Source organism: Podarcis liolepis (genome assembly GCF_965112155.1).
Source record: "Podarcis liolepis genome assembly, chromosome: 6".
Lineage (NCBI taxonomy): Eukaryota > Metazoa > Chordata > Lepidosauria > Squamata > Lacertidae > Podarcis > Podarcis liolepis.
Genome location: NC_139559.1, coordinates 94171975 through 94187055, shown reverse-complemented (window position 1 = coordinate 94187055; position 15081 = coordinate 94171975). Strand labels below are relative to the sequence as shown.

At 41.0% G+C, this 15081-nt stretch overlaps 1 protein-coding gene across 3 annotated transcripts in view; it reads left to right on the top strand.

Annotated features, from left to right (window-relative positions):
• The window catches only part of COP1 (COP1 E3 ubiquitin ligase), a 103561-nt gene that overhangs the window by 27138 nt on the left and 61342 nt on the right, over positions 1-15081 (top strand). For all 3 annotated transcript variants that reach the window (XM_083507122.1, XM_083507121.1, XM_083507123.1), the window contains exons 10-11: positions 3081-3195; positions 5522-5657. In XM_083507122.1, coding sequence (XP_083363248.1) covers positions 3081-3195; positions 5522-5657 — 251 coding nt within the window. The remainder of the gene's footprint in view (positions 1-3080; positions 3196-5521; positions 5658-15081) is intronic.

Below are 15081 nucleotides of genomic sequence, written 5' to 3'. Positions count from 1 at the left end.
TATCGAACAGATGGAAAGCTCTTCAACCTGAGCAGGCTGAAAGCAAAGAGTAAGGTTACCGTTACTTCCGTCATAGAGCTTCAGTATGCTGATGACAACGTAGTGTGCACACACTCAGAGGATGACCTCTAAACCATCCTAAATATCTTTGCAGAAGCTTACAAAAAGCTTGGCCTATCACTCAACATCCAAAAAACCAAAGTGCTGCACCAACAAGTACAAAATAACCCCTCTGCAGCGCCACAAATCCAACTCAATGGTGTAACGTTGGAAAATGTCGATCACTTCTCCTACCTAGGCAGTTATCTTTCCACAAGGGCCAACATTGATGTTGAAATCCAGCATCGCCTGAGCTCTGCGAGTGTGGCTTACTCCCGATTGAAATGCAGAGAGTTTGAGGACCGGGACATTCGCAGGGAAACCAAAATGCATGTTTACAAAGCTATTGTACTACCAACCTTACTGTATGCTTGTGAAACATGGACCACTTATAAATGCCATCTCCAACTCCTCAAAAGATTCCATCAATGGTATCTCTGAAAAAAATTACACATCACTTGGGAAGACAGGCGAGCTAATATCTGTGTACTGGAAGAAGCAAAGATCACCAGTGTTGAAGCAATGGTTCTTCAACATCAACTTCGTTGGACTGGTCATGTTGTGTGGATGCCTGATGGTCATCTTCCAAAGCAATTACTCTATTCCGAACTTAAAAATGGAAAGCGTAATGCTGGTGGTCAACAAAAGAGGTTTAAAGACTGTCTCAAGGCAAATCTTAAAAAATGTAGTATAAACACTAACAACTGGGAAACACTGGTCTGCAAGCGCTCCAGTTGAAGAACAGCTTTTACCAAAGGTGTCATTGGCTTTGAAGACACTCGAACTCAGGACGCAAGGGAGAAACGTGCTAAGAGGAAGGCATGCTTTGCAAATCCACACCGTGATCAACTCCCGCCCGGAAACCAATGTCCCCACTGTGGAATGACGTGTAGCCTCCACAGTCACTTACTGACTCATTGTTAAAATCGTGTTTATGGAAGACAGTCTTACTCGGCTATGAGTGATCGCCAAAGAAGAAGAAGAATCTTCATCCAGTCTGGGTTTCTCTATTGACCCTTCAGATACTTGCGAGAGATATGTATATTTCCTACATTGTGTTTAGTTCGGCCCTAAAGAAGTTTTTCGGAATAGTTCCTGCTGTATACTGAATATAACTACTTGAGATGGCATAGTAAGCAAGAGAGTGAACAGATCATTGAAGAAAACAGGCTGTGTGATGTGAAGCAGCTTGATTTTATCAAAAATGCATTATGGCAGATTGATCATTTAGTAACAGAGCAGGTTCTTAGTTTTGTTGTAATACAAAGGTACATTGTACAATACAGTGGTGCCCCGCAAGACGAATGCCTCGCAAGACGGAAAACTTGCTAGACGAAAGAGTTTTCCGTTTTGGAGGTGCTTTGCAAAACGAATCTCCTATGGGCTTGCTTCGCAAGACGACAATGTCTTGCGAGTTCCTGCTGGTTCCCCCCTCCTTTTTCTAAGCCACTAAGCCACTTATCAGCTGATCCAATCAGCAGATAAGCCGCTAAAAGCCGCTAATAGCACTAATCCGCTAATCCTTCAATGGGCTTGCTTCGCAAGACGAAAAAACCGCTAGACGAAGAGAATCACAGAACGGATTCTTTTCATCTTGCGAGGCACCACTGTGCTATCATGCAAGACATGGCAGCTGCAGTCTTCTGGTTCACTTAGAGTTCAGTGTTGCTTTGACTTTTGAACAAACTACACCTAGCAATCTTTTTGGAGGTGTGTTCAGTTTTTGTGTAACATCAGCTTGTTTTAACACTATATTCTTAATGGGTCAAAGGGGTGGATTGATTTCATTTGGAAGTGGTCTTGGAACCCATACCGTAGTACAGATAGAATGGATTGAGGTTTGTTCTAAATGGGCACACCTTAAACCAAATTCCATACAAATCAAAGTGGAACTTACTCATCAGTTATTCTTAATTAGTTTTTTGATGTTAGTATATGAAAATGCAGAATGGCGAGTCCACAGTCTTGTTAACATTTTTCAAAAATGTAATCTTCATTTTTTTGTTGGTATACATATTCTATAATTTACATTGGTAATTTGAGTTCTTCATGAGTACCATTATAATTAAGTAGCATGTGACTGCAAAATCAACTGGGGATGAGAAGACAGGAAAGATTCTTGCTTTCCAAGAAAATGTATAGTTAAGTTATCCATAAATGCCACAGATCTATACATAACTCAGGACTGCCATGGAAATGCGAAGGACTCACAAACTTTATTCTGTCTGGTTAAGTTTGGATATTGAAAACTTGAAGCCTTAGCATTGCTTACCCCCACCTCCCAATTTTAAATCATATTCCGTTTGTTTAGATTCACCTCTGTGAGTGTATGCCTATAGTTTTGAATTTTGAATTCTATTGTGTTTATTTAGACTCATCTGAGTTTAAAATGTTGAGTTGTAAGTGTGCAAGTGTTGTGCTTCTACTAAAAGCTGTATTAACAACAAGAAATTGCATAGAAAAATTCAAGATAGCAATTAATCCTGAAATTTGTATGCTTTGAAGTATTGTAGTTCCATAAGTTGCCTTTGGGGGAAAGGGAGCTCAAGAAGTATTTTCTTGTTCATTTGTTTCCTTGAAAGTGATTAGTATAAAGACATTCCATTCCCTCCCCTCAACTTGGAGAGCTGGGTGTCATTTCTTTTGTAGTGGTATGACAAGAAATTAGAGAAGTTGCTGTTGTATCATCTGTTCACCAGAATACTGTGATCTTTGATTTGTGTGATATTTCTCTTACAAATCTTATGCCTGAGGCATAAATATAGATCTCTTGTAATTATTACCTTCATATCAAAAGGATTATAGGTAAAAGACTTCCCATGTGGACCACTGACAAAATCAGAAGCAAATACAAATGTTAACCCTTATTTTGATTTTTAGCATTTCTGAAATGTCTATCTACTGTTTATTCGTTGAGCAGTAGAATCTGCCAAAGAAGTTGCTTCTGAATACAGCCTTTCTCCTCCCCCTCCTTCTTTCAGGCTAAGAAGCAGCCTTGGTATAACAGTACGCTAGCATCAAGGAGGAAGAGGCTTACAGCCCATTTTGAAGATCTGGAGCAATGCTACTTTTCCACCAGGATGACTCGAGTATCAGGTAGAATACCTGTTAGCTACTGAATGGGGTACTTAACTGTGTCTTTACCACACATCCAGTTACCTGTATTCTCCTGTCCAGCATGGCAATTTGCCACTCACCGAGGTTGATTTCTCTAGGCGACCAAGATAATTGACACCCACCTCCATATATTCCAGATACTTTAACATAAAGTCCCAAATTATATTGTCGAATGCCTTCTCTGCATCTACGAACATCAATATAGCTTGCATCTCACTCCTGGCAGACAAATATTCTACTATATTTATTATGTTTCTTATATTATCTTTCATTTGCCTGCCAGGTAAGAAGCCCGCTTGATCCCCGTGAATGCTTTCTAACAGTATGTTTTTCATTCTTTTCGCCAAAATTCCTGCAAAAATTTTATAATCTATATTTAACAGTGAGGTCGGTCTATAATTTTTAACTTGCAATAAATCTGAGTCCTGTTTCGGAATTAATGTAATAAATGCATCTTTCCATGTTTCTGGTATTTCTCTTTCTTTTAAAATGTTATTCATTACTTCTTTCAATGGTGTCATCAATGCGAATTTCATTTCTTTGTAGTAGTTAGCGGTGAATCCATGTGGACCTGGGGCTTTCCCCCTTTTTAATTCTTTTATTACTTCTGTTATTTCTTCTATCTCTATTGGGGTATTCAGTTGCTCTTTTTTATCTGTTGGAATCGTCTGCACCTTTTTTTTCTTTCAGAAATCTTTCTATTTTCCTTGAGTTGTTTTTCTCTCTGTTTTTATATAATCCTCTGTAATAATCCAAGAAACCTTTCCTTATTTCCTTGGGGTTAGTTATCTCTTCTCCATCCACTACAATTTTATTTATTGTGTTTTGTTCCTTTCTTTTTTTGATCTGCCATGCCAGCAATTTTCCTGATTTGTTTGCAAATTCGAAACTTCTTTGTCTTAGTTTTTTAATGTTCCATTCCACTTCTCTGTTTATTAGCATAGCAAACTGGGATTGCAAAACTTTAATGTTTTCTTTTATTCTCTTATTATTAGGTTTTTAAACTAATTTTTGCTCTTTACCACACATCCAGTTACCTGTATTCTCCTGTCCAGCATGGCAATTTGCCACTCACCGAGGTTGATTTCTCTAGGCGACCAAGATAATTGACACCCAACTGCCATAATATTGATTTGTTTCTGGTTTGTAGTTTTGTCTGCCCTCCAATTCCTTATTACAGTGAACCCTCAGGTAACGTAACTGTCGGGTTGCGAATGTATATACTTCTGGGTTTCGCCGCATGCTCAGAAACAGTGCTTCTAGATGCGGACTTTTCGAGGTACGTACAGACCTCCAGAACAAATTAAGTTCGTATCCAGAGGGTCCACTGTAATTCTCTCCATTGGTTCATATTATTGCCCTCCACCCTGTCAACCAGATACAAAGCTTTGTCTTTATTTAATTCGTCCCTGCTTTGTCCCCAAAATTCAGTCTGACTTACTGTACAGTATGGCAGACTTCTCTCAACCCCCACCCACAATTACTTCAGCATGAACCTCTAGTCTTCTCTTTCCTTGACTATCGCAGCTTTTCATTATGATTGGTTTTTTTTGTATATGTATATTTTATAACCTGCTATGAACCATCTTGAGAAACCATATGGTAGAATAAATGTTTAAAAACATTCAAAAATAGTATATTAATTGCCTTCTCTTGTGCCACCTCAGTCTCCTTACCTATGTCTATATCTAAAACTTCACTGCCAACAGCATTCACCTCTTTGGCTCCCCTCTTAAATTCCCGACATAGATTCCTGTCCCTATCTGCAATCAGCATAAATTAGTTTTCTTCAGAGTTCTTCGTGGCCTTTCCTACTCTGTTTTCATCTGTCCCTGGATTCATGTCTGTCCTGGGAAGTGGTGTATAAATTAGGGTGACAACTTTTTTGTGGGGGTGCTAAAGGGTACCCTGTCATCTGCCCTGCACCACCAATAAGGCTTTCCTTTTCCTCCCTTCCTAAAATGAGACAGGAAGGGTGCAGGTGGAAGAACTTGCTGCCATTGCTGAACCAACAGCGAAAGTAGTATCTGCTTAGGCTGTGATTCCATCTGGAAAGGATGGGCCTGGCCTCATGAACTAATAACATCCAGGTTAGACTGCTGTACTGTGATTTGTGTGTACCTGCCTTTTTGAAGACTATTCAGAACTAAGTGATGTAGAATTTGGCTGTCAGAATGTTAGTGTGGTTAGGGAAGTCAGAACATGTGTCGCTGAATAATGTACCAGTTGCACTAATTGCTGATGCTCCTGAGTGTTCTACCATCTAAAAATCCTATTTTTCCTCCCCCCCCCCCCACCTTTGTAGATGACAGCAGAACCTCAAGCCAGTTGGATGAATTTCAGGAGTGTCTATCCAAGTTCACTCGCTACAATTCTGTCCGACCCCTCGCAACACTGTCATATGCTAGTGACCTCTACAATGGATCCAGCATAGTATCCAGGTAATAAATGTAATGTTGTCGAAATTCTAGAAATTCTACAAAATGGGACTTCATAGGGCCAGGCAAAGTTATTTCTTTACTTGAAGGTCTATCTTTGGCCTCAATATTTTGCCTGCATGAATGCTGCCCACAATTTCTCCTTCTTGGTTTCCTTCTTAAGCTTGGTAAATCAATGAGTGGGCTTGAAATTAAATTTGCCAAATGAGGCACTAGCATTGCAGCAGGAACTTGCTGTGAGTAGAATAGTTTGGAACGTAATCAATGAAAAGAATGCTGTATGTTTGAATTGAGTTGGGAGGTCAGTGAATATAGGAAGAAACTTGAGTATTTGGAGATATTCAAGAATGTTTTTGTGTATTAAAGACATACAAATAGTTTTAAACGCTGAAATCTTAAAGATGACATCTCCTCTAATTCCAATCTACCTAGCAAGAATATAAAAAAATATATATAGTTGGTTCAACACATGGTTCAACCTGCAGTCAGAAACAGACAGAATTGGCCTATAGGGTAATTCAGCTTTTTTAAAAACAGCTCACTGTTTTTCCCCTTTCTTCCCTGTTATGCTGTAAGTAGAGCATTTCCATTAGAATGTCAACTTTATTTTAGAAGAGTAAATTGACAAAGCTTGAAGCTGAGTATCTTGGGAGAGCTTTTTCTATCTCCATAACGTTCTGAACACCTTGCAGTTGAATTCTTTTAAGATGCTAAATTAGGCATTAGGAAGTAATATGATCAACTTCAGTAATAGCTCTGTCTTGGAGGATTCAAAATGCTGAACCAAACCAAATGAGTATAACTTTCTGATGAGGTGTAAATGTAGACATGATGAAGTTACATTGATAAGAAAATGGTTTAATGCCAACTAAATTGTTTTTTGTTAAATCCATAATTTGTCAGTAAGTCGCAGAACCATTTTATGTTGGTTTTTCAATCAAATAAATTAACAATTCCTAGTGTAGAAATTCACAAAGATAAGGAAACTTCATAAAAGAAATTGGAAGAATGAAAAATGATTGAAAGAGCTTGCCTGTTATAAATTTTTGAAGGACATCTTTTTTTAAAAAAATGCTGTGGTGTCCATTACTTAGATATCAAAAACATGTTTGAGAACACTAAATGGACATACTGTATTTTTCTCTCTATAAGACGCACCAGACCACAAGACGCACCCAGTTTTTGGAGGAGGAAAACAAGCAACAAAATATTCTGAATCTCAGAAGCCAGAACAGCAAGAGGGATCGCTGCACAGTGAAAGCAGCAATCCCTCTTGATGTTCTGGCTTCTGTGATATCTGCACAGCTTGCATTCATTCCATAAGACACACACACATTTCCCCTTACTTTTTAGAAGGGAAAAAGTGAGTCTTATAGAGCAAAAAATACGGTACTAATTAAAATTTAAAAAATGTCTAGTTTGGTTACATTCTTTACTGTCTATGCACCTCCTGTCTAGAAATTGTCCAAAAGATAGAAAACTAAATAGAAAATAAAATTAAAAGGGCACATAGAAAATGAAACAGGTTACATTTGGGATGATAAGTCAGCATGATGCTGACTGACAACTCCCATCATCCCTGACCATTTGCTGTGCTGGTTGGGATGGATGCCAGCAGTTTTTTGCGGGCAAGTCACTGTTGGCCACTGTCTGTTCTGCCACCTTCTTTGGGTCAGACTATAAAAGGCCTCATACTGCCTAGAAAAGCTCTGCTGGTTGACCCAATGGGGATGTAATAGAAGCAGCAAAAGTATGTCTTCTTGGCCATCTTCACTGTCACTGTAAATAGGCTCAATAATGAGCACCTACTAATTTTGCTTACGTTTGCTTGGAGTTTTTCTCTGCTTGCGCTCTAGCTGTCTCCCCTGTCTGTTTCATTGCCCTCAGCTCTGCTCTACACCAAGGAGCCAGCGAGGCTCTGTCAAGTGGGAAAGGGTGCTCGGGCAAGTGTGCCAATGGCCTGAGCCATCTGTATATTCCACTGATCAGGCAGTGTTTCAGCAGGAACCCCAGTCATATTAGATGGGACAATTCCCTAGAATCATGTGGAAACCAACTGGATCCTTGAGCCTCTGAGGGTTCACCATCCTAATAGGTCCCCTACCTCTGCAGAGGGGGAATGCTGCTGGACACCTAAAACTCCGCAGGAGGCGATCCAACCATGATAAAAGACTGATGTTAATATCCTTCCACTCTCAGATCACTCTCTTCCTGCCTGGTTGAGAAAACCAGGTCCAGGGTGTGGCCTCCTGTGTGTGTGGCCAGTGACATGTTGAGACAGCCCCATTTTTGTCATAGCTGCCATGAAACCTTCAGCTCCCACAGCATAGATGTCTGGAAGCCTTCAAGACCACTTCCAAGACCACCTCTGTCAGCTCAGTCAGCAAGACTGCTGGGCAGTGTGGTGGGTGGTAAACCAGCAGACTCCTTAATATGTCCTGATTGCCCAATGCTAGGTACATTCACTCTAGATTCCCACTCAAGCAGACAGGAAGTTTGGAGAGAGAGAGATGAAATACAGCCCCTCCCCCATCCCCCCCCAAGACTGATGCTGCATTGAGAACCCAGGTAGGCACAGCTGAGTAAGACCAAACCCACTCTGTTTACCCATCCACAGTGCTATTTTTCTAGAAAAAGAGGTGCCGGAACTGAGTTCCAGTAAGTTCTGGCTGAAAAAAGGTCCCACCAACCCATGTCTCAGTAATACATACCAGGGCAGCCTCCTCATCCACAATCAAGTCATGAATGAGAGAGATATTATGTAAAAGCAACCTGGCATTTTAAAGCAGCGTTCTCAGGCCTGAGGGCTGGCTAGCAGAGCAGTCACAATTCCTCTGGCTAGAGATAGGGCTGGCATGTGGCACAACCACAAACTGTGTCAAGTTGTGACCAAAAAGGGACTAAGAAACTCAGTAAATTAACAGAAAGCACCAGTATTGCAAGTGAATCTTTACACATGCATACATACATAATTTTATTTGTATGCATAGTTAAAACCATGCTCAAGATAGCTTACGGCATAAAAAATTACATAATTACAAACAAAACAAAGTAGTCAAAAACAGTAAATAAAACATCAAAAAGTACACCGCCGGATCGAACAATTTTCACATAAATCATAATAAGATCTAAAATAAAGATACAAAAAATTAATATCTAGAACAGCAACCCCCCCAACAAAACATTCTAAACAATACTCCATCCAAGTAGTCTGTTCAGCAGCCTCACCTTGGGTAGCTGGAGTCAGTCAGGGTCCTGCCCTCTCAGGCCAGGTGGGAAAAGGCCTGCAAGGCAGGGATGAGGTCTTCCAGGACTCTCAAGAAGGCAGAAGATGCATTTGAGAGGAGGTACTATCTCCTATGGAAAAACTAAATCATAAGGCTCTTTTCTCTTCCCTGCTAAGTTCTGACTATTTCCAGTTTCCCCTATCTGCTGTTATTGCTTTGCTGCTATGATTTTCTTCTGATTACTGCATAGGATTTGGAGTTACATTGGTCACTCCAGCCAATTTGGAACGATGGAGTAAATGGGATAACATCTGTTACATGCTGCTTTTATTGGCAGCAAACACTTTCAATCCCTTTCAAATAAATTGCAAGAAGAGGCAGGATGCTATTTAATGCTTCTTAAAATATTCCCAAAACATGTTTTCACCTTTTGTAGCAGATCTTACAAGAAGTATAACAACAATATGTCATTTAATTAATAGCTGTAGTTTACCAGCCCACAAGGTGGCAACCTCTGTTTGCTTTGGAATCAGCATTGTATCATTTGGAATATGAGTTCTGTATCCAGCCTCTCAGTAGAAATTTCATGCTGTTGCAGATCCATAGCACTTTGGCTCAACAAAGGAACATTTGAGGCATTCTTTCTTTCTGAATTTATTCTATGTCCATTTTAGCAAATGTTGATATTAAATAAAGATCAAAAATGGGTTTTTAAAAAATTCAATAGAAATATGCTTCAGGTTTAACTAAAGGTAGAGGACCTTTGACAGGACCTTTGACCTAAAGGTAAAGGACCCCTGGCAGTTAACTCCAGTCGCGAACGACTCACTGCTGACCTTCTGATTGGCAAGCCCAAGAGGCTCAGTGGTTTAGACCACATCGCCACCCGCGTCCTCAGATTTACCTAGAATAATATAAATTCAATATAAAATGTTAGAAAGATATGGTGAACACCTTGTATATAAATAGTGGGGGGGGGGAATTGGTCTTAAAAGCTATTTCACACATTACATTTTTGTGGTTGTGTGGGCAAAAATATCTGTCTGTACCAAACATATGTATTGTATAGATGGGTCAGGGACCAGAAATTGGCTGAGAGTTCTCACTAGGTGCATTTATGGTGGCACACAAACTTACTATGTCATGTATGTAAAACACTGTTTTAGGAATTTATTTAAATAATTGAAGTAGAGAGGTTCAAGGGTATGGCAGAATTAAATTATTTCTAAAATTGCACTGGTAACTGATAGAACAGGTCTATAACTGGTGTACTGTGATGTCCTTTGATACTAGCAAGTTGTATTTATTGAGAGTGGTTAAGAATAGGAGGTCAAAAGTGTGTGTTTAAGTTGGAGTAATGTAGCCTACAAAGAAGGATGAAAACTCATTGCAAAGTTTTACAGTGATTTTCAATAAGTGCATGGCCTCTTCAACTGTACACATGGTTACTTTTGTGTAGGCAGAATGTTAGGTTGGCCTAAAGACCACATGGCAAAACTTTATTTCACAGGTGCTCAGAAAACCACAACCTCATTAGTGAGCTATAGGGAAGGAAAGGACATGGCACCCCATCAGGGCATGTTTCTCAGTCTTGGCAATACATGCATGGTTTCCCCCTTCTCTTTGCTATGCTTTCAACACTAAGAACTGATTGCTTAAGCTGTGATTGAGGTGTATGTTCTGATGGGATATGGCACCACCACCTTTCTGAAACTAAGCAGGTCTGGGTCTGCTTAGTGGTTAGACAGGAGGGCTGTTGGAGAACTCTCTGTATGCCATCTTGAGTTCCATAATGAGGGGGGAAATACAGAATGTTAAAATTACAACATCATATGGGCACATTTTTCTGTTTTGGTCTCCATGGTACTAGGAAAGTGTTCCATGTGGGAATAAGGAAGATACGATAGCAGCCTCTTGCCATAGTACTCAATCATAGACTACGTCATGAACCTTTTTTCTCTCACTTCTGATTTTAACTTCTTCATAATAGGGTAGAAGATGCATGAGAGAAATCCATATCTCCTCTTGGTCTGCTTTCTTCAGGCTTACTTTACTGTGCTTGGCTTGTGACTGGTACAGATTTCCTTGTTTCCATACCTCCTTGTCACTAGAAGTTAGAAAGTTAAGGGTTAAATTATGGAACATACCTAAAATGCTTGAACTCTTCTTATTATTCTTTCCCCCCAGTATTCTTCCTGTGAAGAGAATCTACCTACCTCTGCTAGCAGTTAGGGCGAGTTCAGAAGTTAGAGCAACCTTTAATTGTTTAAATTGATTCTGCTTATTTTGTTAAAATATCAAATAGTTTGATAAAAGTACAGTTGGTGTGCTTTGATCCAAGGGAATTCTGAATTAACGGTAGTGTCTTACCCTATATCTTTGCCTTTGATGCTCTGTATTTGGTTGATGGAGGTAGCTAATAATTGGGCGGGCTGTTCTATGGTCAGTTATCCTGGTGATAAAAGTGGGGCACTAATACTAAATTAGCTAATCATCTGTCATATGATCTCTAGGGCAGAGGTGAGGAACCTCAAGCCTGTGGCCAGGCTTGGTCTGTGAAGCCAATTTGGGGAGCCAAGAGAGTTCATTGGAAATGAAATATGACACTCTGGATTCTCAAATGTGGGTAGTCCCCACCCACCTGTCAGAGTTGACCAGTGGTTCCAAATAACTCTAGGGCAGTGGTTTTCAGCCAGCGTGCCATGGCACCCTGGGGTGACTTGAATGATGGTCAGAGGTGCCGTGAGCAGCCCCAGCCCCCATTCCTCCTTCTTTCCCTCCCTCAGATGAAAACAAAACTCGGCTTCCAGTACAAAGCCGGTAACTCCCTACTTGGAAAGGACAAATAAGATGTGCTTCTCTGCTTTCCATGTATCTCTGTGCTATGTGATGTTGGTTGTCTTTGAAAGAGTGCTGCTTGAGTGTGTGCCTCTAGCCCATCTCTATGATCCCAGTTGCTGAGGGGAGGCCTGAGTCACTGCCAGTTGGGGCTGCTTAGGAATCGTGTTTCAGGTTTTTTTTATTGGCTGCCACCTTACAGAAAGAACATTGAGCAGGGCGGTGAATGACTCATAAGTTTTTAAACGCCTTTTCAAAGCTGTACTGCTTAAATTTTAATCCTTCATAAAAGGATAGGCAAAACCACTAAATGACAGAACAGCCCAAGTTCTTACCAAGTACAGGGGAGTCCCCACTTGTGAACTACTGGCACACATACTCCCACTTATACACACACTGAAAGTGGCACACAAAAGGGGCAGGGGCAGAACAAGGGAATCCCCATGTGGTAGCTCGGAATGGAACTCCAAAGTAAGTGGGGATTCCCTTGTATCCCGCAGGGGAGCCGCAGAAAGCGTGTGGTTGGTCAAAGGAGCCGTGGGCCCAAAAAGGCTGAAAACCTCTGCTCTAGGGGATGCCAGGGTGTAAAGATGGGTAAGGACTCTCCTGAGGAGCCAGCAGGAAGGTCCCTTCCATCTATGATTTTATGACCCAAAGGCACATCATATTTCTTTAATGTAGTAAAAGTGGATTTGGGTGTCAGGTCTTTCAGTTCAGATTTCTAATTTATTTCAATAGCTTAGTTTGAAATACACATGTTTTGCCAGAGCTGTCTTGAAGCATAGCTAGAAGAATACCCTGAAATAACTGTCCTTGGGCCAGAATAAGAGAGACGTTTGAGGTTTAGTAAGAGCACACTGACTTGACTGTGATAGCACAAAGGTCTACTAAGGACAGGGGTGGGAAATCTGTGACCCAGGCACCAGCAACTCCAGCCAGCATGGCTGGGCATGATAAGAGTTGTAGTATAACAACATTGGGAAGGTCACAGGTAGGCCTGGACGATGTATCGATACATTGCCTAAAACCAGTTTAAGGTTAAAATCGCGAGAGTGATTTCAGAATTGCAGAGCAGGCAATGTATTGTGAATCCCTGCTCGCCCCTGGCTGCAGCCAGCACTGCATGCTTTAATCCAGAGACCCCAGCCAGGCCACCTGATGTTTGCTCACTCGCTCCCTCCTCAGGCCAGCCACCTGCCTCAGGAGTCTGGCAGCACCTTCATTTCTTTCCCCGGCCATGTGAGTGTCAGTGGGTTGCTCCCTTCCTCGCACCAAGCACTGAGCGGAACGGAGCCACTTCCTGTGCCTTGCGTGATGCTCTGGAGGGTGGCTCCTGGTAGCTGCCATTTGCACAGCGGAAGGCTATTGCCAGGGCAAGCCACAACTGCTGGCTCCTGGGAGGCCAGCGGTGCCTCAGGGCTCCGCAGTGTTATGCCATGTGGCGCCTTGGCTGGTGCGCCCCACCTGGGGCAGTGCCGCCTGCCCAGCCTTGCCAGGAAGTGGCAGAAGCTGATCATGGTGATGCTGATCATCTGCATGGCTAACAACTGCCTGCTTCTTTCCCCCCTTCTTTCCCCCTTTCCGACATTGTAATATTTTGGGATATCACGAGGTTTAGCTGGTGATATATTACAATGTTGGGAAGCAGGTACTGCCCAGCCCTAGTCACAGGTTCCTCAACACTGACCTAGTCCTAGACTATAAATGTCTAAATGAGACACTGAATTTGTGTGTGTGTTGACCTGTTTGAAGAAAGAGGGACATGATCCTGGCAACCTCAGATCTTTAGCTGTTAGCCAAATTTTGTGGACACTGCTTATTTTGTGGACACTGCTTACAGGCTTCTGTTCACCCAGGCTTGCCAGTGCTTAGGTGTGAATGGTACTGCTTTGATGACAAAATGGTTCATGCTCAGAGAATGAGTTTTCTGTTAGTATGTAGATGTTGGCAGTTATGTGCAGTGCTGTGTTCAGCGGTAGTTCATTGTGAAGCCCTTCTAGACGGTGCCAACTTTATGGGACCTGGCCATTTATGTAGGCTTCAGTTGGCAGGACTACACCTTGCCTCCATTCCAGAGTATTGTCTAGAAAATACAATGGCCCTAAAGCATGCTCACACTTCAAAGTATAACATAAAATTAACAGAACTGGCTTGGCAATTCTTAAGAGTGTTTGTAATGTCTTTTTGAATTGTTTTCTGGTATTTTGCATCTTGATTGTCAAAACAATAGTCTCATTATGGATTTCCTTGGCATTGCTTATAATGGTTCTATGATGAATTAAAAAATAGCTTTATTGTGTATGCTTGAGAGATTTTTAATTTTTAGGGATAAAATTTGCATACTTTGAATTCAGGAAGTTAATAAATGTAAGCCACTAAGCCTCCAGTGGGGCCTCTTTTATTTAGCTTTAGCTGATAATTTTTAGCCCCTGATATTTAGGAGATGCCATCTCCCATTAAAGCTGTTAAAGCTTCAAAGAAATCTCCATCTGCAGATAATTAAAAGATTTTTTAAACATTTAATCTTAATTTGTAGCCTATTTAAAAGTATATATCAAGATACTGCAGATGTTCATTTGGAGGAGGGCATCTTTTTCATCTCCAAGAAACAATATGGTCCTTGTATAATGCATGAACTTTGGCTTGCTAATTTGCAAAACAAACTTACTTTTTGGACTGTAAGTACCACAGTGCTGTGTTCTTAAAAAAAATAAAAAAGTTCCCAGGCAATCCAATTTTCCACCAGGAAGATTTAAAATTCTGTGCCCCATATAAATGATGCAGATTTATCAAGCTTGCCCAGTTGCTAACTTTGCATTTGCTCTTCAGTTTTTGCCCTTTATTCATAACTTGTTCTGGTCCTACTAATTTAGGGAGGGGCAGAAGCCTCATTCCTAACCAACAAAACTATTATTTTGCCATTTCTGTTACTTCAGCATATATTGTCTACATCCTCTCTGTCTCTGCAGTGGTAAGGGCTAAACAAGGTTAAAAAAAATAAAGGCTGGTGAGATTCTCAGAATACTGCCTGTTAGGTTTAGTATCAAGTTCTGTGCTTTTTTGTCATCATAGAATTGCCACATACCTACATGTCACATATCCTGACAGTTGCAGAACCACCAAGATAACTGTAACTGTTTAAGTGGCAGTGCATCATGTGCCAACTGTTTGCGGCATCGGTCAGCAAACAGTCCTTGATCTCTGAAGCTATGCAAGGGCTGAAGCTGGCATGTCAAGGGTTCTTATGTCTGAGCCAGCCCACAATATGTCTCTTTGGCTCATGCTTTCTCCAATGTATTGTTTTATGCAAAACAGGTTGTTCAGGTAGAGTTTCCTTCAGGGCATTATGCAGTTCTGAATGG